This window comes from Helobdella robusta, assembly GCF_000326865.2.
Source record: "Helobdella robusta unplaced genomic scaffold HELROscaffold_20, whole genome shotgun sequence".
NCBI classification, from domain to species: Eukaryota; Metazoa; Annelida; class Clitellata; order Rhynchobdellida; family Glossiphoniidae; genus Helobdella; species Helobdella robusta.
The window spans coordinates 2974438-2997593 of NW_008704084.1; the positions used below are offsets into that span (position 1 = coordinate 2974438).

General features: G+C 29.9%; 3 protein-coding genes across 3 annotated transcripts in view; 1 reads left to right on the forward strand and 2 right to left on the reverse strand.

Moving 5' to 3' along the window:
- HELRODRAFT_171466 (hypothetical protein) overlaps positions 1 to 4987 on the reverse strand; it is a gene marked incomplete at both ends in the record, with an annotated part of 6226 nt that extends 1239 nt beyond the window's left edge. Inside the window, 13 exons of the mRNA XM_009018179.1 lie at positions 194 to 232; positions 592 to 639; positions 759 to 931; positions 1034 to 1142; positions 2705 to 2743; positions 3099 to 3146; positions 3266 to 3438; positions 3543 to 3651; positions 3789 to 3830; positions 4308 to 4355; positions 4461 to 4633; positions 4738 to 4846; positions 4972 to 4987. Coding sequence (XP_009016427.1) covers positions 194 to 232; positions 592 to 639; positions 759 to 931; positions 1034 to 1142; positions 2705 to 2743; positions 3099 to 3146; positions 3266 to 3438; positions 3543 to 3651; positions 3789 to 3830; positions 4308 to 4355; positions 4461 to 4633; positions 4738 to 4846; positions 4972 to 4987 — 1126 coding nt within the window. The remainder of the gene's footprint in view (positions 1 to 193; positions 233 to 591; positions 640 to 758; positions 932 to 1033; positions 1143 to 2704; positions 2744 to 3098; positions 3147 to 3265; positions 3439 to 3542; positions 3652 to 3788; positions 3831 to 4307; positions 4356 to 4460; positions 4634 to 4737; positions 4847 to 4971) is intronic.
- Positions 4988 to 19189: 14202 nt separating this feature from the next.
- HELRODRAFT_171468 (hypothetical protein) lies at positions 19190 to 19540 on the forward strand (the record flags this gene model as incomplete). The annotated part of the gene is made up of 1 exon (XM_009018180.1): positions 19190 to 19540. The coding sequence occupies one exon, from the start codon at positions 19190 to 19192 to the stop codon at positions 19538 to 19540; it is 351 nt and encodes a 116-aa protein (XP_009016428.1).
- Positions 19541 to 20034: 494 nt separating this feature from the next.
- On the reverse strand, positions 20035 to 21735 carry HELRODRAFT_171469 (hypothetical protein; the record flags this gene model as incomplete). Its single annotated transcript, XM_009018181.1, has 1 exon — positions 20035 to 21735. The coding sequence occupies one exon, from the start codon at positions 21733 to 21735 to the stop codon at positions 20035 to 20037; it is 1701 nt and encodes a 566-aa protein (XP_009016429.1).
- Positions 21736 to 23156: the final 1421 nt, after the last annotated feature.

Below are 23156 nucleotides of genomic sequence, written 5' to 3' on the forward strand. Positions count from 1 at the left end.
CGAACCCATCAGAGCTCAAAATTTAGATCTTACCGAAACGAACCTAACCGAAACATTATAAATGGTTTCGATTCCCATCTATAGTTGCAACATATCCACGTTTACCAAAGTTAATTTTTCGAAAAAATAAAAAAAATGAAAAAGTATAATATATATAATCAAGGGATAGATATAACAAATTGATAAGCACAACCTGGTGATTTGTCATCTGATACGATCTTCGTCACTTTCCCTGGTTGTTTACAAAAACTAATTTTGACTTGTTCAAAATTGTTTATTTCAAAATAATTTGAATTTTATAAGTTTTAAATTACACAATGTTGATTAACCAGTTTATATGAAATTATTTTTTTCAACCATAAAAACATTTGAAATCTATGAGAACATTTATATGCTCATGATATTCAAAATCGACTTTTATCACAGGCTAAAGTATCAAATGAAAATAAATCCAATGCTCTAATTAACCAGTCATAAAATATTCCTAATCTAAGTATTTTATTTGCAGTCTCTACTTGAAAAATATCAAATTAAAAATTTTAAATTCTAAAAAAATTATCAAAATTAAAGACATCAATAATGATTAAATACCTGATTTATCCTCATCTGATGATACCAGTGTCACAGATTTGCCCGCTTCTGTAAAAAATTGAAAATATTCACGTGAAGATTGTGTTTACAATGAATTAGAAATAAGCGGTCTGGAAGAAGTTAATGCAGAATATTCTATTCAGAGTAAATGAGCAGTAATTTCAAACCGTGAACAAGTAGTGTGGCAGTGAATGATGATCTTCCAAAATCGTTAGATGCAACTGCTGTGTATTGGCCACCATCGGCTTCAACAACGGAGAGTAATTTTAACGTATGATCATCATTTTCCGAAGTTATTTGCACTTTGTTGTCATCAACCAGAACGATTCCATCCTTTTTCCTAAGATTAATTAATTGTTAAATTTTAAAACTCTTTTATTTTTTTTTTAATCATTAGCCATTATGTTTTTTGTGAAGTAAACGGATGTTAATGAACATTTACCAAGAAACTTTGCACTTTGGCTGGCCAGCAACTTTGCACTTGAAAACAACGTCACTGCCGACAGGAGCTGCCTGACTTTTCAGCGGTTCAACAAATGATGGACTCGTTCCTGGAATAAAATTTATATTTATGGCATTCTTCCTTTTATGATTAATTGAGAAACCAGTTTTAGCAACAATCGAAAATTAAAAAATCGGTTTTTAATACCTGAAGCCTATCGAATTAAGTAAATTTGTGAAGATCACATATTACTTCAAAAATCATACAAAAATAATAAATTTTAATTAACTTAATAATTAACATAATGAACTATTATAAAATTTATATTTTTTCATTGATAAAAAGTATACATATTCACTCAAAAATTGTAAAAATGATCTCTTGTGAAATAAAAAAAAATATTGGTTTTTCAACGTGTGTATATGCGTGTGCGTAATTTTTATTTGCGATCTGTAAAGTTCAAACTATAATGTCTTCTTTTCTCATCAGCGCTCTCGTGGCAGTAAAAACTAGGAAATAAAATGTTGACGATGCCGTTATCATTGTCGTCGTCATCAATGTTGGTCTTCAAATAACAATGGCCAAATTGCTGACCAGTTGTTTTTTGAGTCGTTTTTTAAATTCAGTTAATGATAATTCAGATTGTCGTAAGTCTTTAGGTTGGCGGTTCCAAAAAACTGGACCTGAAACTACGAAATCTTTATCAGCGGTTTTTAGGTTATGATTTTGAATATACAACTTATTTGAATTTGCGGATCTAAGGCATTCATAAAACGGGAAAATTGATTTTTAACATACTTATCTACTGAGTATTCAGAGTCAAGACCAATTAACCATTTAAAAATCAAAAATCCTAACTTGAACTTTATTCTCTGTCTCACGGGCAACTAGCGTAACTTCAGAAATTGGAGATACACGATCAAATTTTGATTTTCGAACTATTACTTTAACAGCCCGTTTTTGTAAGTTCAGAAATTTAGATAATAATCTGTTAGATATTCTATGAAGAAGACTATTGTAGTAGTTCAATCTAAAACTATCGAAAGCCTATAGTAATACGGCTAGTGTTTTCTCATCAAAAGATTTCGATCAGAAGATTTCGAAACTTGACGGTGTCGCCGAAAATGAAATAGATAATTTTTGGCTAGTGAATCGATTTGTACAACACAAAGTTTATTAAAATCTCCGTCTGTTCAAGTACAACACCAAGTTTATTAAAATCCCAGTCTGTTCAACAGTATTTCGTAATAAACAGTATCAAACGCTGACCGTCGAGTAGATGGCGGAGAATATATCCAGGAGAGCCGTTTCGGTCAAATAAAACCGCCTATATCGAGACTGATACAACGGCCAATCTTTATTTTTATTGAGATGGCCATTCAAAACTGATTCAACAGTACTCTCAATTATTTTAGAATCGAAAGACACCGACCAGTAATTTTTCAAGTGTGATTTGTCTAAGTTCATTTGTGTGTGTGTATGTATGTATGTATGTGTGTGTGTGTGTGTGTACATTTTCTTTATTTTTCGCTAAAAATTGGTCAACTATAGCTATCAGGTTGCAATACACTTATGTTTATCAAAGTTAGCTTTTTCTGAAGAATAAAAAAAATTATAAAAAAATGTGTAATAGGTACAAACAAAAATACCAAAAAAATTGATAAGCACAACCTGGTAAACTGTCATCTGAAACGATCTTCGTCACTTTACCTAGTTGTTTATAAAAATTATTTTTGACTTGTTCAAAATTGTAATTTTAAAAATCATTGTAAAATTTAAGAGTTGTAAATTAATTGAATTGATATATTGATTTAAAAAAACTGTTTTCAAACATGAAAGCATTTAAAAATATAAACAATTTTTATATGCTACAATATTTTCTCTTGATATTCAAAAACGTTTTAGTCACAGAGTACAGTGTCAAATGAAAATAGATCCATTGCTAAATTAATCTGTCATAAAATATTCTCATTCTTTGCCGTCTATTCTTGAAAAACTTCCAAGTAAAAAAACTTTACATTCTAATATAATTTCTAGATTCAGGAAGACAACAATGATTAATTACCTGATTTATCTTCATCTGATGATACCAGTGTCACAGATTTGCCCGCTTCTGTAAAAAATTGAAAATATTCACGTGAAAAATGTGTTTACAATGAATAAGAAATAAGCGGTCTGGAAAAGGTTCATGCAGAATATTCCATTCAGAGTAAATGAGCAGTAATTTCAAACCGTGAACAAGTAGTGTAGCAGTGAATGATGATCTTCCAAAATCGTTAGATGCAACTGCTGTGTATTGGCCACCATCGGCTTCAACAACGGAGAGTAATTTTAACGTATGATCATCATCTTCCGAAGTTATTTGCATTTTGTCGTCATCAACCAGAACGATTCCATCCTTTTTCCTAAGATTAATTAATTGTTAAATTTTAATACTCTTTTATTTTTGTTTTTTAATCATTAGCCATTATGTTTTTTGTGAAGTAAACGGATGTTAATGAACATTTACCAAGAAACTTTGCACTTTGGCTGGCCAGCAACTTTGCACTTGAAAACAACGTCACTGCCGACAGGAGCTGCCTGACTTTTCAGCGGTTCTACAAATGATGGACTCGTTCCTGTGTTATTTTACATTCTATTGTACAAAATTTGTTTTAAATTATTATCATCGTTCAAATGATTTTTCCACTTTATTTTGCAATTTATCTTTTATTCAGAATATTTGAAAAGTTTAAAAAATGTCATCTATTGTTACCTGATGGTGTGTCCATTGAAACACTCTTTGATACTTTATCGTCTTGAAATAAATACAAATAAATTAAAGTCAAATTACGAAAAAAAGTAGTTTTAATCTATTGTCATTGTTAACACTGGCAACGAATTTTAAAATTTTAATTTACACATAACATAATAAAACAATGAGAGCAGGTTAACAACACGTAAGTCCATACCCCCCAAATTAAACTTTGAAATGTTAACATAATTTTTCCAACTAATAAAATAATACTTGCAAAGTGAAATTTTTTGCTATCCTTAGATATAAGTTAAGAAAGCAGCAAAGTTTACGTATCCTTTGTCTATGTCAGAATAATTTGCTGATGCGCATTTTCAATTCTAATTCTAATTTTTAAATTGGCATCTCTATGGCATCCAATAAATCAGGCCTTTGTAAAAACGCAGATACATATATTTATGCAGAAACAAATATATATGACAAATTATTGAAATTGAAAAATCCGTTAAAAACATTTAAAAGAAGCATGTTCGTACTTACCTGATTTATCGTCATCTGATGACACCAATGTCACAGATTTCCCCGCTTCTGTAAAAAAATTTGACATATATATGCAGTGATACTAAAAATATGATGTCTTGAAGAAATTTATTTTTAAAATTTATTCACAGTAAATGAGCAGTAATTTCAAACCGTGAACAAGTAGTGTGGCAGTGAATGATGATCTTCCAAAATCGTTAGATGCAACTGCTGTGTATTGGCCACCATCGGCTTCAACAACGGAGAGTAATTTTAACGTATGATCATCATCTTCCGAAGTTATTTGCACTTTGTTGTCATCAACCAGAACGATTCCATCCTTTTTCCTAAGATTAATTAATTGTTAAATTTTAAAACTCTTTTATTTTTGTTTTTTAATCATTAGCCATTATGTTTTTTGTGATGTAAACGGATGTTAATGAACATTTACCAAGAAACTTTGCACTTTGGCTGGCCAGCAACTTTGCACTTGAAAACAACGTCACTGTCGACAGGAGCTGCCTGACTTTTCAGCGGTTCAACAAATGATGGACTCTTTCCTGTATTATTTTAAAAAATTTGTGCTAAATAGTGATTTGTGTTTAAAAAATCTTTTCAACTGGTCTCACAACTTATCTTTTATTCAGCATATTTGAAGTTTCAAGCATAAATCATTGATCGTAACCTGATGGTGCGTCCATTGTAACAGTTTTTGATATTTTATCGTCTTGAAATAAACACAATTGAATTATAATTAAATTATATACAAAAATATTGTTAATCTATTGTCATTGTTAACACATGCACATATTTTTATAAATTCATTAAAAATACTTTAGAAAATCACACTTTGGAGGTTCATTTAAAAAAAATAAATTTAGTAGTTTAACAAGAAAATTTAAAAATTGATTATAAAAATTCAAATAAATAAATTTATCACTAAAAAACACACAGTGATCAAAATTGTAAACACATTCACAAATTGTCAATTCAAAATAAAAATAAATTAACTAGTTTGGAAATTGAGCGTCAACAGCTTACGAGATTAATAACATTCTATCTGGAAATGCCGTTTTTTTTACATCAAACTGTTTATCAAAAATTGGTCTTGTTGTCACAACTTTTTTAAAAGAGTCTTTTTGTATGGCAACAAAAAAAAGATTCGATTCGTAATAAAACATTTGAGCTGGGTCACTGAACAATAGATAGACACCAATGTTTTGGAGTGACGAAAACAAAAGTTCAATAATTGATGCCAGTGCAAAACAAGAAGAATATATTTAGGAACATTTTTTCATGCAATATAACATTTTTAAATGTCATAACTTGGCGTATGAGTCCCAAATGGTATGGACAAACTATAAGTAATAGATTGATACAGCAGATAAGAGTGAGATGTCTCGAATTTTAAAAAAGGTTAAAAGGTTGAAGGTCAATTACACTCTTCCAAAGTTTAGAGAAATCAACAACAGGCGCAAGCATCACGTATGAATACATGCTACACAACGCATCACCTACGAAGTAGGCGATAGGCGGAGATCTTTTTGTCATATTCGAATCCGGTCACTGCGAAACCACTAGGCCATCATATGACAAAATGGGATAAATTTAAAAAACAAAAAACAATATTATAATTAAAACAAATCCTAGCACTATAAAAAATTCTTTTCAGCCAGTAAATATAAAAGTTTATGCTACATCTTTCTGACAATTCATGTTTAAAAAATAAAACTAATATTTTGTTGTCGTTACCCCTTAACAAATGTTTTAAGTTCTAACTGAAATTTTTTATAGTTGTTATCACGTTAAAACTCTTTAAAAAAATGTCAAAAAATCGATCCTGATTAAGTAAACAAAACTCCTTTGCAAGTTCAAAGAGTTTCAAACAATTTGCTATTTGACTAACAAATTTTGAGTGTTTATTTCGTATCCTATCAAAATAAAAAAAGAGATAATTTTTGGTAATAGAAATTTTAAAAAAATTATTGACCAATTTGTATACCGTCTCCTTAAAATTTCACATGTGCAGAGGACAAATCGAATTTGAATCGCTAGATGAACCAAAACTTTCACATGCAAGACATGACATTGTCCTACATGCGCAAAATATCTCATATTTTACGTCAGCGTGGCAGAACATATTTGATGTCAAGAGGAATTTTGAATGTGTAAAGATTCGTTTAAAATTAAGTGTTGCTCACCTGATTTATCCTCATCTGATGATATCAGTGTCACAGATTTGCCCGCTTCTGTAAAAAATTGAAAATATTCATTGTGTTTACAATGAATAAGAAATAAGCGGTCTGGAAGAAATTAATGCAGAATATTCCATTCAGAGTATACGAGCAGTAATTTCAAACCGTGAACAAGTAGTTTGGCAGTGAATGATGATCTTCCAAAATCGTTAGATGCAACTGCTGTGTATTGGCCACCATCGGCTTCAACAACGGAGAGTAATTTTAACGTATGATCATCATCTTCCGAAGTTATTTGCACTTTGTTGTCATCAACCAGAACGATTCCATCCTTTTTCCTAAGATTAATTAATTGTTAAATTTTAAAACTCTTTTATTTTTGTTTTTTAATCATTAGCCATTATGTTTTTTGTGAAGTAAACGGATGTTAATGAACATTTACCAAGAAACTTTGCACTTTGGCTGGCCAGCAACTTTGCACTTGAAAACAACGTCACTGCCAACAGGAGCTGCCTGACTTTTCAGCGGTTCAACAAATGATGGACTCGTTCCTGTGTCCAGTTAATAAAAAGTAGTTGTGTGAAAAAACTTGCCGTTGATTACATATCTAAAGTTCTGTTATAAATTTGCATTTCAATAAAAAAAATAATCAGTGATACGGGTGGAGTAAACGTAGTCTGAAAACTATGAATAAAAAAATAGATTAATTATTGAAAAATGAGCTCTCTAAATATGCGCAAAAAGTTATTTTCAGTGTTTGGTGCCTTACTTTTATATTTAAAATGTGCGGTACTTTGGAAGTCATTGAATAACATATCAAATGGACTTCATGACTATTTAAACGCTTTATACCCGGTACAGAGTTTAATGTGCTGGTGTTTTAATTTATAACAATGGATTGTGATGGCAAACATTTCCTAACCTGGTTCAGATTCCTGTGTTACTACTTTCGATTTCACGATTTCTGTTAAATAAAAAAAAGTATACATTAAAATAAATCGTTTTTAATGTGAAGATTTATAAATTTAAATTCGTGACCTAATATGAAAAGTAGCACTAGTAAATACAGCACTGTTCTTCATTTACTAACATTAATGAATTAAAAATTGTAAAGAAACACCATGATCAACAAAATAAAAAGTGCACATATATATTTATGTAATAAAAAAACAAATTAATTTTAAAAAATAAAAAGTTCAAAACGCATTTTAAAAATTATATTGACCTGTTTCATTTGTTTCAGTTTCTGACGCCGTCGATTTATCTGATTTTGTTGTGGAATAAAAATAGTGCTCAGCTTATTCAGTACTCCGTAAATTCTCATTGTGTTATTTATTTAAATTGGTTAAACCAACATTTACCATAGTGATCAAAACGTTGTGATCAAAATATTTTCTTTCTTCAATTATTAAACAAAACAAAATAAAATTTTATTAAACCTCATTTTTACGATGCGTCAATAAAATCAATAAAAAATTGTTTAATTAAATTTTTTTATTCATATTCAACGATATTTATAAATTTTGCATTTGGTTACCTTGAACTATCAATGTAGCTGAATGTTGACATTTGCCTAATTTATTTGTAAGGCGTATTTTGTAAAGACCACCGTCGTCCTTTGTAATGTTTTTTATGCACAAACTTTGTTTTCCAGGTTCTTGTTCAATTACATAGTGAGGCGAATTTGTGATGTTTTCATCATTCTTCATCCTGGTGGAAAATTAGTACAATTAGTAACTGATGAGGTTTTCTTGTTATTTGAGATTAAATTATTTAAACAAATTTATACCATTGAACTTCTGGCTCAGGACTGCCTGTGTTCAAACATTCAAATGTAACATCCGACCCTTCAGTAGCATTTTGACTACGAATTGCCAAAATGAACCCCGGTGCAACTTCTGGTTTTTTAGCAAATGTTTATTTAGTAAAAAGATTTAATTTTGATCATTAAATAGCTTGATGTAATATGAATATCTCCGGCTTTTCATTTTTTTAATCTTAGCAACAATAATAGTTTCCAATTTTATTTATGCTTTGTATTTTTTTTGCAATAAATATTTCTGCTTCTTACTTTGGCCTTAAAACGCCCTAAGAAGCAATATAAAAAACTTACACAATTTTATTTAATTTTGAATTACACAAACTAATTTTTTAGTTAATTTGTTAAAAATTGTCATCTTTTGTCATTGAAAAGTTTGCAGACGGAACGATATATATTTAGAATCGAGGAGACATTGATGTTTTTGTTGGTTCGATAAAAAGGTTAATTGTGTTTAAACAAAAAAAAAAAAAAAAAAAAAACAATGATGATAAAAAATAAATTTCAGACAAACCTTTGGAAGAGACATCGACTGTACTAGAATGTTTGATTTTTACGACTTCTTCAGCGTTTTCTTCTAAAAATAATTGTTTAATATATAACCAGGAGTTTAATGTGAATTTATTTTAATAAATTTACTTGAATCTTCCGACAGTACCACGACTTCGACATTTTCACCAACCTCTGTCAAAAGCAAAATTCTTTTTTTATAAAGTACTAATTTTCAAAATAACTTTTAAATTTTTTAGACCAACCGTGAACGATTAAATTAGCCGTGAAAGAAGCTTTTCCAAATTCGTTCAAAGCAACGGCCTTGTACTGTCCATCACTATTTTGATTGACCAACTTTATTATTAATGAGTGATTGCAATTGTCTGATAGAAAGTTCACATTGTCGTCAGGCAAAATATCGGCATCATCTTTTTGCCTGAAATGTAAAGTTATCTTCGTTTATGTTTCCATGTATGCATGGTTCAAGTTGTGAAGAAGAAACAAACTGCTAAATATTTAAATCAATTATTAACAAGTATAAAATTATTTTTTGTTAAAATCTTCATCATGCAGGTCTTAAAAGCGTAGACCTTTTTAATATCATAATATATTTGTTAGATATAAATAATAATTAATCAGAATTAAATAAAGATTATAATGAAAAGAAAATAATAATAACAACAACAACGACAGTAATAATAATAATTTTCTGGTGTCTTATAGCCAAGCTGATTTGAAATCATCGGGCTTGGCAGGCCTGTCACTATATTATTATTTTGTCATCATATAGGCTACAATTTAATAACGATGTTAAACGATAGCGCATGAACTTGAAGTTGACCTCATATGGTGTCATACCGACTTACAAATTCAATAATAGCATATAATAATAATGCAATGTCAATTTTGTCATCCATTATATTTTTGGACCTTTGCCATCATCGTTCAAAAAAAATTCAACTATGAAAACGATTAAAACAGAAAAGATTAATTATAATGAGACTTCAATGAAATTTTAGCGCCTCTAACCATGAAACAGCAGGTTGAGGATTACCATCGACAACGCAGTTGAAGTTTGCTTCCTCCCCCACAGCAAGTACCAAACTTTTTAAAGGAACTTTGAAACTCGGAGCAGTACCTAGCAGTTAATATAACTATTTTATTTAGAGTTAAAACGTCTATTTATTATCTTGCCTTTAACCAATAAAGTTGCGGAAAATTTGCTTTTTCCAAACTGATTGGAGGCAACGACAACGTATTTTCCATTATCTTCAAATGTAACGTTCTCTAAATGCAACGCATGTTTACTCTCATCTTTAGCTACTTTTATTTTGCCTTTTGTCGTTAACACTGTATCTTCTTTGAACCTGAGTTAAAAGCAAGAAGCATTTAAAGTACAAGCGGCTACAACTAAAATTTATTCAGTAATGAATATGGTTAAGTCTGAGATCCGTACTGGGTGACAGGTATGTAGCGGTTTTTAAAAATATAAAACAATCACAGCCAAACCTTTTCATCATATATTCAATATACAAGCCTCATTACAAAGGCACAAGAAATTTTATGTTAAGATTAGGTAGGGTATGGGAATCTAGCACCCAGGACGGATCTCCGATTTTGCCGTGATAACTACCATTCAACGTCTGGAGCTGGAAGACCTTTCACAACACATTCAAAACAAACATTTGATCCAAATTCGGCAAGCTGACTTTTTAAAGGCACTTCAAACCCTGGAGCTTCGCCTAAGTAATAAAAATTGAATGAAAAATATTTTAAAATATAAAGTTTTTGCAAAGTTTTGCGAAATGAACCACAAATTTTAATTTTATTTAACTGTTTCAACGTTGCAATAAATATAAATAATTCAATCAATGATTTGCATAATCGTTAATAAGTTTAAACAAAATTTTATGTGACCGACATGTTTGATTGCATGTCAACATTTTACAATTCATTTATTAAAATTATATTCCCATTTGACAACTTATTATTACCAGAAACTCAAGTAAAATATGCTTTAAACATGAATGAACAAATTATAACAATTATTCTGGTTATAGAGAAAGCCTATGATAGAGCATGAAAATATGGAATGATGAAAAATTTCATCAAACAGGTTAATGAAGACACCTGCCAAAATGTATTTAAAGTTTTTTAACCAATCGCGATCGTTTGATGTAAAAATTGACCATGCTATCCTAGAAAAAAACTTCCAGAATTAGGCGTCTCTCAAGGAAGCATTTCATTTCCAATTTTTTTTTGTCTGTTTTTAAATAACCTAATAAAATAATTCCAAAAGGTGCAACGGCTTTCCTCAACATGGACAACATGTCAATAACTACTAAAACAAAAATATGACCAGATTGCAAAAAGAAATAAACATCATCCAAATCACAGGTCTAGATATACAGCAAAAAAGAGCAATAAATTTTCATATCTAAATTCAAAGAAAAAAAAGTTATAATATTCCTAGACTCAGCAACACTAACATATAATAAAATAGCTATGATGTGAATACCCAATCATATGGGAGTTCAAGACTATGAAAGAGTAAAGAGTACATCAGCTGGCATCACAAGCCCAGACAATACCAAAATCAAATGTTCCAACTCTTACAAAGGTTCATTGACTTGAGCTAACAACATCACATTGTAAAAATGACAACTTGAATGGCACAAAATAACAAATTTTCTCAAATTGACCACACCAATAGTGTTTAAACAGAAGTGAAAATAAAATTTATGGCCTGAACTGTAGCCTGCATATTATTATTAATAAATTGATTAAAAATTGGTCACTGAAAATAATCTTATTCTTTGATTCTCAAAACAAAACCGCTATTATACAACATCTGTAATGAAAAACTAACCACCCAGCACATATTGTTTGTAAGTAAAAGTTACAGTAAAAATAAAACCAATATTTTAACATTATTTCAAGAGATAAATATCCTCCACAGATTTCAATTATTCGATGAGATAAAATCACAAAACAAAGCCAAACCATTCGAAAGGAACTGATCATAAGGATGGCCTTTTGTCCTGATACGACGTTCAATATTTAAAAAAATTTCCATAAATAATTTATTTAAAAAATAAAATTACCAGTTTCTTGTTCCTCTTCTTCCTCTTCTTCTTCTTCTTCTTCTTCCTCCTCCTCCTCTTCTTCTACTTCTTTTTCTTCTTCTTCTTTGGCAACTATCTCGTCATCTGTTTCTTGTTCATCTTTTGGGAATTTTTTAATTTCAGTTTTGTCGATTTTTTCAAAATCAATTTTTTTCAGGCCGGTTAATTCTTCCAGAGTTTTCTTTATTTCTTCCTCTTTCTTTTCTTTCACGATTACTAAGTCTTTTTTCTCATCTTTAGCTACTTCTTCTTTTTTTTCTTCAACAATTACCGATTCTCTTTTCTCATCTTTAGCTACTTCTTCTTTCTTTTCTTCAACAATTACTGACTCTCTTTTCTCATCTTCAGCTACTTCTTTCTTTTCTTCAGCAATTACTAATTCTCTTTTCTGACCTTCAGTTACTTCTTCTTTCTTTTCTTCAACAATTACTAATTCTTTTTTTCATCTTCAGTTACTTCTTTTATCTTTTCTTCAACAATTACTGATTCTTTTTTTTCATCATCAATTTTTTCTTCTTTTTTCTCTTCAGGTTTGTTTTCTTTTATTGAATCAACTTCTTTATACACTTCGATTTCAGCGTTTTTAATAGGTTCTTTATTCATAATCTCTCCAACAAGTTGCAATGGTTCATCAGAAATCTCCTTTTTTATCTTTTCCTCACTAGGTTTTTTATCTTCCAATATTGGTAACATCGTTGCGGGGCTTATATTTTCTTCTATTACAGGACTTTTAACATCATTGTCTTCTTTCTTTTGTATTAAAGGTACTTGTTCTTTTACATCACCTACTTCAGCAACTTTTTGTATTTTAACATCATTGTCTTCTTTATTTTTTATAACTTCATCTTTAATTTCAGGTTTTTGTTCAATTTCTGATTGCTGATTTTTTTCTGCTACTTCAAGAACTTCCCTTTTTTCTAATTTGTCTTCAGGTGCCACATTTGCTTCTGTATTTTCAAGTTCTGTTTCTTGTTTTTTAACATCTTGAACAGTTTTTTCAGGTTTATCAAATTTAATTTCCTCTTTTTTTATTTCCATTTCGTCTTCCTCCTCTTCCTCCTCTTCTTCTTCCTCCTCTTCTTCCTCTTCTTCCTCTATCTCTTCTTCTGCTTCTTTTCCTTTTTCGTCTTTTTTTTCATCAAGAATTTCTTTCTCTATTTTCTCCTCAATTTTTTCTTCTTTTTTTTCTTCATGAATTTCATCCACTTTTTCTGTTATCTCAACTTTGTCTTCTAAAACAATTGTTTCCGCCATTATTTCTGTTTTAATAATTTTTTCTGCTGATTCTTTTTCTTTCGTGGCAAAATTTTCATAATTTTCAACTTTTTCTGTTTGTGTTTGTTCTTTTTCTTCTTTTACTTTTTCTGAAACTTCTGTTTTGTTTTCTTCAATTTTTTTTTCTTGGACTTCTTTCTTTTGCTCTTGTAAATTTTCATTTTCTTCTTCTTCTTCTTCTTCTTCCTCCTCCTCTTCTTCTTCTTCTTCTTCCTCCACCTCTTCTTCCTCCTCCTCTTCTTCCTCTTCTTTTTTTTCCACATCTTTATCAACTAATTTAACACTTTCAGTTAATAAAATGGTTTCCTGTTTTGGCTCAGCCAAAATGGTCTCATCAACGTTGTTTCCAGCAATTTTTTTGTCGTTGCTAATTTTTGTTTCTTCGTCGTTGAAGTCTTCCTTAACTTTTTCTTTCTTTGTTTCTACATTTTCCAACTTTTTAGTTTCACTGACTTTCTGGGCTTCAACCTTGGGTTCAACAACATTTTCTTTCTTGTCATCTAAATATAAAATTTGAAAAAGCGTTATTTGACAACAAATTTTGAATTTTATTCTTTGTTTTACAAATTTTTATGACGTTTTTAATTAACCAACTTTAAAATATGTGGGCACAAACACTATCATCTCACTAAATATTCTGTTCTGGTGAAAACTAAAAAAAATCGATAAAGTTAAATACATATATTTTTGCACACAAATAAACACACTGGTTCATTTTTTAAAATATTGACTAGTAATAGCACCAAATTTTTAAGCTAGCGATAAATTTTATAATTAAAAACAAATAAATTTTTAAACCAGCATAAAAAAATTAAAACATCTAAGTAAAATGTTGTTTTTTTATTAAATACCTAATACTTCTTTTGGCTCTACCGCTACGCTTAAACGATCATCTTCAACAGGTTTTTGAGCATCTTGCTTTTCCAAATCATGAACTTCCACCACGGATTTTTCTTCAACAATAATTTTATCGATATTATCAATAATCATTCAAACATTATAATTTATCCTCAATTTATTCATTTGAACTTACTTTCTTCAGTAATTTGTTCTGCTTCGTTCTTTTCATCTTTCTTTTCAACAATTTCTGATTTGATGGGTTCAACAACTTTTTCATGAATTTCTTCATCTTTTGCTTGTTCTTCACTATCTTTTTTAATTGTTTCTACTTTTTCGTTGCTTGTAACAATAGGTTCATCAGTCTTTACTTCATTTTCTACGACACTAACATTGTCAGTTTTTTCAGCAATATTTTCTTGAACGAGTGAAACAGGGGATTTTATGTCATTTTGTTGGGGAACTAATTCTTTTAACTTCAAATCGTCAGCTTCAGTTTTTGCTTTTTCGTCATGTATTTCAAGTTCGGGTTTTACTTCGTTTTCCTTTGGTGCTATTTCATTGAATGGTTCAGTTTCCGGCAGCAAAGTTTTTGTTTTGTCAGTAGATTCAGGTTGATCAGAAATTACCTCGTCGACATCAACTGGCAGTTCTTCTGACGTCAAATTAATTTTTTGTGCTGTTTCCTCACACACAGGCTTTACGTCCGTAGAAGGAACTCTTTCTTCAATTTTGGGTTCAGCAAATGATTTTTCAACATCATCAGTGATTGTTTTTACTAAACCATCAACAACGGCTTCAAAATCATCTTTACTTTTATCGCTATATTCTGAAGTTTTAAAAGATATGTATTTAAACGAATCAATTAAAAATAAAGTTAATACCAAGCTGTTTCAGTTCAGCAGAACTTTTTGCAATGCCTAAAATATTTTTTGCCTCACAGCAGTACATTCCAACATCTGAAGTCAAGAAGTTTTTGATGGCTAATTTAACACATCCATTTTTATCATAAAACATCTTAGTTCGATCATTTTCTTCTAAGCTTTTTTCATCTTTCAGCCTGTCAAATTTATATACACACATTTATTCTTATTATGATAATTTAAATTGAAGGTATTTTAAAATAAAACCATGATATGGTTGGATGGGGTTTTCCAACAACTTGGCCTTCAAAAATAATTTCATCTCCAAGTACTGCAATTTTTTCTTGCAGATTTTCAACAAATAAAGGCTTTTCTAAGTTACTGAAATCGTCCGCTTCTTTGGAATCTTAAAAATTTTGTTGAAATAATTTTTTAAAATTTATTTTGATCGACTTGATTGGCTTAAGTTTACAGCATATATATTGCAATTTAAAAAATTTCTCGCCAACCACATGCAATGTTTCTTGTTGATACTCAGAGGTATCAATGAAGGAATAATGTTCTCGGTCTTATGATTTCTTATTTTTCCGACCCCGACATTCGTTTATTAAAAAAAAACAGCCGGGCCCAGAAAAAAAGATTAAAAACAACGAGGTCGCCATGCTTTGTGTCTGATGAGTATTATAAACTTATATTTAAATGCGGTTTAATTTTGAAATTAAATATTAATTGGTACGATTATGTCAAACACACCTTAGAAAAAACTCCCTAATTTACCAGAGTTTTGTATGTTGTACCATTCTCTTCGCCTGACAGACTTGTTTTTACGGAATAAAAAAATGTTGACAATACAATCATAGACAATGAAAATAGAAACTAGTACTTGCCAGGTCACCCACCCTCTGCTACCACAAATCAAAACTACCGCACACAACCTTCGTTAACGTAAACATAATTATCAAATTAACTTATCATGATAAAAACCTCGTTCCAAGACACCTAAAAAATATTAATGCTCAATAATCATTCGTCATTGGCTTAACTTTGTTTATTCTTTTCCTCTATTGAACATACTGCATACAATTTTTTCAGTCGTTGATTACTTTTTTATTTCATTCATTCATTTATCAGTTTCCAAAATCATTATTTAATTTTCCACATGCAACCCTTAATCGACGTTGCATTTTATACAAATTGAATGTAATGAATAACTGTGTATACATTAAGTTTTATATATCATACTATATTGTATTTTTGAAAACAAACTTTATAAAACGCAGTTTTCACAATTTTAATTGTACACGCCACTCGAAATGCCTGTTTTTGTTGAGTACGGCTAAAAAAATATTGTACATGTCGAGGCTTTATATAAATATTGTAATTTGTATACATATACAGAAAAAACTAGATGTAGACATAAATAAACCCGACATCAAAAAACTCATCCGTCATATTCATACAAAATAATCAACTCTTTAAAACCTAACCCAATACTTAATAACCACTCCCACACCGATCAACAAAATTGAGAAATACCTTCCACGCAAAAAAACATCTTAGCCCAGCTCCAGATGAGGCTACTTAACACACTCGATAAAATACATCAAAAGAATCAATCAAACAACGACAGGCCAATGCAACCACCGTTTCACACCTCACCATACAACGCAACAGCACTTCGGCAAATCCAGAGTTAGCGGCTCATGCATTCAATATATTGCGTGGCAATTAATGACTCAACAGACCAGCTACAACAACAACAGCAGACAACAGCAACAGCAAACAACAACAAATAACAACAACAAACAACAAACAACAACAACAACACCCCAAACTATAACACTAATTCATTTGGGTCTTTCATTGAAGATTGGTAATTTGTAGACTATTGTGATAAGAGAAACTGTTAACAGCATTATTTATCAATTACATTAAAAAATCCTAAGGTACAACACAAGATACAACAACATAAAAATGATAAGATTACAAAGAAGTGAGAATGAGATTATTAAAACGGCATTAGAGATTGTTTTCAACGCATGTACAAATAAAAAAAAACGTTGTATTAAAAACTTTCTCACAGATTCAAATTTAATAAAGTATTTATAAAAAATATAAACTATACAAAGTTGGCGCTAATAGTCTAACTTGTGCTGATGCACCGTAAAATCTAAACAAACATGCAAACAAACAAATAAATTAGCAAACCCATTAAAAAAACATTGTTAACAACACACGATCCAATTAAATTCAGTTAGCTGAATAACTTTCAGCCAAAATTTTTTGTTTTTATATTGTTTTTGAAACTTTGCTCTACGGTAACTTATTATTAAAATCAATAAAAATTTGACAAATATTAAAATTGATTCAGAAATGTATCAGTAAAATAACATGTTAGAAGGTAACAAGATAACACAACACAATTTAACAGAACAAACCAAAACGTAACACAACACCACAACGTATAATGTCGTAAAAATAATGGGGACCAGGCTTAAAGTATTTTAATCTTTGTACAGATTACAAAAAAAACTGTTAGAAAAGTTCTAAAAACTAAAAAAATATTATTTTTTATTTGACCAATTTGTTAAACATTCAAATAAACTGGAAAACTTAATAAAATAAATAGAATTTATTTCCAGGCCTTTCACGTAATAAGATGAAGCTCCTGGAACTCTGTTTATATAACATATTTTCACCCAAATTTTAAAATGATTTTCAAATATCCCTTCCAACCTCATATTAAAATAATTACAAATTTTGAGTCAATAATCATTCTCTTGTTCTTAAATGCGTTTGAAGCTAAAACACAAAAAAATCGGAACCAGATCTGTCCGACGGAGTTTCATTAAAAAAAATCAACAACCCTAAAGTTGCTGATAAAATCTTATGTGCAAAATTGTTATTGGCAGCTTTGATTGAGGGTATAATTAACAGTTTTACATAGAAAATAAAATATCATTCAATGTTTCTATACGATTTTAATTGATATCTGCCAAGACTTAATGTTAACAACAAAAACTGCTTTGAAAGTTCAATAAACAATCAGCTAGACTTCAGAGACCGTCAAAAACAAATCAAACGTACATTAAAAAAAAATTGTTTATCAAATCATATAAAATGTTTTGGATATATCGAAGTAAGTCAATTTCTTGGAATACTTTGATTTTTAAAGTTTTTCACAAATTTGTTCGATGTAATAATTATAAAATAAAATAATTGATAATAAATAAGTTGAACATTTGTTCGAAACAAAAAATTCCAAGCTACCTTCTACTTCAAGAAGAGCGCTAGAAGACTTTGATCCGACTACATTTGATATTTGAATCGTGTAAGTTCCAGCATCAGCGGGTTCGACATTTTGAATTTCAAGAGCACATAGGCCATGAAAATACTTACAGGAAAATAATTTGTTAACATTTAAAATGTAATATATAAATAAAAATTTGATAAACTGCTTTCGTAATTAATCGCATTTTATTCAGCTTATTTACCATTGAACTATTTTGTCACTCATTTTGTTTTCCTTCTATACAGATTAATGTTCTTTTATTAAATTTATTTAAAATTAAAATAAATGTCTTATTTTGAAAATGAAACATCATTGTCAGTTTTGTAATTTTTGCTATTCAATAAATCGTTTAAATGATTTCAACATTAAATTCAACAAATTATTTAATAAAATCATTTATTAAAACATGAAATTTTAACATTTCAATTACTTTTAAGATTTTAATTTCAAAAAGAATTGTTTTTTGTAAATTTTGAACCGATTTCTTTTAAAATTATGTTATACTTACTAATGCAGTTGACTTAAATTTAGTTAAACGTTATTATTGTACTGTACACGTGCCGATAAAGTGGGCAAAATGATGCAACTTCGTCACAATTTGTTTTAGAACGTCAAGTCTACCCATCATGTTTCAGGCCATAAAAACTCAAACACACTCAAATGATGTCGTAAGATTAGCTATTTTCAGGCCCGGAACAAGGGGGGCAAAGGGAGCAACCGCCCTGGAGGCAGCAAATTTTGAGAAGTTTTAAAAAATTTAAAAAAGTTATTCACATTTGTCAAAATTTGGATCAAAGTAAATTTAATTTTTTTGTGTTACTTTTTTTTAATTTTATTTATATGTTTTTTATATAAACATTAAAATATAAAAGTGTTGAAAATGTGTACCAAGTGGCTATGTTAAAAATCGTTGACAGGATCATTACAGAACTTAGTGACAGATTTAAAGCTTTGAATAATGTAAACAGCGTGTTTGGATTTTGAAGTGGTGTCAAAATTGAAAAAATGCAGACTGCAGATCTAAAAATTAAAGCAGAAGAATTGGCAAATATATACTCAGCTGATCTCAACATTGAAGAATTCAATTTTGAAATAGAAAGTTTTAAGCATCACTCTTTGACAGTTGACAAAAGTTTGAAAGAAACCACATCAAAAGAAATGTTAAGTCTCATTTATAAAAATAATAGAAGAAGGCTACACTACTGCATTGAAAATGTTCTCACATTGCCTGTCAAAGTGTCATCTGGAGAACGAAGTTTTAGCAAACTCAAAATCATCAAAAACTACATGAGAAGTACAATGGGGCATGAGAGACTTTCCAATAAAACACAAACGAGCACCCATAGTCAATTTTGATGATGTAATCAATACATTTGCAGCTAAAAAAGCTAGAAAAATTTGTTTTTAATGTAATATACAAAACAATTACATGATACTTTAAAGTTGCTATATAAGCAAAGTTTTTCACTTTTTAAGGTTATGTAACTATATTATTGTTGTCTTTTTTTCTACGTGTTAACATGTATATTGATATTATATATATCCTAGTATATTATTCCATTAGTAAAATATTTTAATAAGAAACATGTAGTATGTAATTTAAAAATCTGCATCTAAACAACAGCTTACGGTAGTAGCTCAAAAATACCGTGGTGGGGGCGGCACATTGAGTTTTGCCCCCCCCCCGGCAAATACGGTAGTTCCGGCCCTGGCAATATTTTAAGATTTATCAAAAAAACCATTATCTGGATTTACAATTAAATTCATGCGTTTAAAATATTAATAATAACAAAAATTAAAATAAACATTTTATGATAATTTATAAAAATAATAAACTTTAAGAAAAAAAATTAAAAACATTTAACCGATGTTTGAATTCTTGGACTAATTTTTATCTGCTTGTCATTGCAAAACCATGAAACATTGGGCTCAGGAACGGCGGAAACGGCACAACTCAATCTGACATTTTCATTTATTTTCACTTTTTTCGGTTTTAATGGAGATGTAAACTCCAGACTTGCTTCACGTGTCGGAGGTTTTTTAAACGATGTTTTAGGCGGAGGTGGATAAATATCAGAAATTTTGCCAACCGAATCCTGTTGTTCATGTCTTGGACCAAATATTTTTTGTGCCTCCATCAGCAAATCCTTGTTATGCGCTTCTTTTGTTATGTGCTTCTGTTCGTAATCTGACAAAGGTAAACGAGCAAATGGTTCAACGTAATCAATGTTCTCATAATCTGGAAGGGTTGTAAGAGTCTCTCTTGGCAGGTCATACTTTTCTGGTAGTAATTTATATTCACTTTTCTTATGAAAATAGGGTAAATGGGGTCCATTGAGATCTCCAAAATCATGAACATTGGAATAATCACCAGTAGGTAAACCTTTAGAAAATTTCGAGCCTAAAGCTTTACGCTTAATTTCTTTAATTTTGTCTTCAATGTCCATATCATTGGATTCATGTGGAACAGCTGCTAATAAGACTGTTGATTTAGGAACAATCTCTTTTATTGTTGATGGTTTGTATTCAAATTTTGGTCTATTAGCATTTGTGAGAATTTTTGACGAAAAGTTTGTTACATGTGGATGGCTGTAACTTCTTGAAGGAAGTACTTCAGAATAGAAGGGCGAGTACATTTCCGGTTTTGGCGTAATTGGTATCACACTGTCATATGCAACATAACTTTTGGTCAAAGTCTTTGGTTTGTAAGGTTCGAAAAACATATTTGTATCGTCACTAATAGAATCTTCGTCAAAAATATTTTTAGATGAACGATAATGAGTGAATCTTGGCACGTGCTGTGGATAAGTTGATCTTGGAATTTTGGAACGAGATTCAACATCATATTTCAAAGGTGATGGCGATTGACGATAATAACTCTGCTTCGTTGGTGAATGTCTTGGCGAAACATGCCCATCAAACAATTTTAAATTGGTTTTATAAGTGTGGAATTTATCATTTGAATATAAACCTTCTGGTATTTCTCCTAAATATTCTGGTGCGTATTCATTGTTCAGTGGAATATACTTCATGTTACTCGATGGAGCAAACTTAACGTTATTCATATCCACTACAGGTCTTGAGACGTTTTTCAATCTAGTTGCAACGTAACCATCATCTAAATCATCATCCGATGGCTTGGGGATATATTTGTATTTTACATTAACTTTAGGATGAACTAAATTTTCAGACGATAACCTGGAAAAATGTTGACGATTCATGTCAAAGGTAACGTTATCGTAATTTAAATTTTCTGCGGTGCGTCTTGGAAAGTGGCTGTGGCCAACATTTATCGAAAAATTATCGTACGGCTGATGAACAACGTGCCTATCAACGCTTAAACTTCGAAATGGTCTACTTGAACGTAAAGTTTCGGTTGAAGAATGCCTGGCCTTGGGTAAATTTTCAAGGTAGTGTACGTTTGGACGATCGTTATCGACGGACTGTCTCGAAATTTTGATCTGTCCGATTGCTGGAGCTGAAAAATCGCGCGTTTCACGATCAGCACTGCTGAAACGTTGCACATGACTCGCCCTGCCAATTAGAGTCATCGTACACTTTCTAGAATAATATCCAATGAAAATTAATAATTATTGTTAAAAAGTTATTATTATTAAATGCTTATTATTGCTTCAGTTTTAAAATATTGTTTTACTCTAATTAAATTGGCCGGTAAATATGCAATTATAATAATTAATCTAAAAAAAAGTTTAAAACTAACATGCTTTTGTTTCCAACAATGTGCAATATCCGATTGAATTAATTTTCAAACGTGAAACGGCACTAGAACATTTAGAAGACTGAAATATATATAAGCGTTGCTTTATAACAAAATATTCCTCTCTAGAGCAGTTCAAATTCTGAAGCAACAAGCAGTCTATACATGTATAAAATACAACTCGTAAATACATTTGATACAAAATTACTGAGCTTGCCTTGAATATAAACATAAGCAATGCTTTTTTGCTGCGATGTTATAGAAATATTAGGATTATTTCGCCATGTTACATACACCCACATGCTATAACAATTACAAAATTAAATACTGTTGACTTGAACGAGAGCCTTTTCAAACAATAATAATTTTGCTTCGCTTTTTAATAAAATTACAGCTCTGTTTATCATATTAAAAAGCAGATAAAAATTATATACAATTTTATATAACTAGCTTGATGTTTAAAAATTTTATTTGTGTTGTATATCTTCATATTTGCAATAACTACAAATAATCTACATGGAATATTTTTATAGATTGACAAACACGTCGCAGACGATGAAGTTTAGCGTTTTAAAAAATGTATTAAATATTTAGATTGAGAAATAATTATTTTGTTATTTGATAAAAAACAACGCATATTGGCCAAATTTCATTTTCGTAACTTTTTTCCAATAAAAAACTTAGAAAATTTTAGATTAATTACATGCACTGTGTTTTAAAGCGTCCAGTGAACTGATTAAGTGATTCAAATTAGGTAATTCGTTGAAATACTAAAAACGTTTCAAATATAAATAAAAATTGAAATCAAGAAAATACCTAAAGAATGCAAACATGAACAGTGAACACGTGTGGTAATAATGCATTGTATGAACAACGTACATTGCAAAAATTTTCGGACATACCGATCATATTTAAATTATTTTAGTGATCTACTCAATAGGTTTCCAGCTTGAGTTTTAATTTAATTAATTAAATAATAGTTCAACGTTTCGCATAATATCGTTTTCTACCTAGCCTTTTTACATAAATATTATATACTATAAAAACATATATATATATATATATATATATATATATATATATATATATATATATAAGCATATTTATTATATATAAATACATACATATATGTAAACTTGTATGTGTTAGTTTGTGTGTATTAATATATCTTTAGCGATATATACAATACATCTAAATTTGTTTACAGACAATTACTTTATGTGTGTATGTACGATCCATCTCATATGCCGCAAC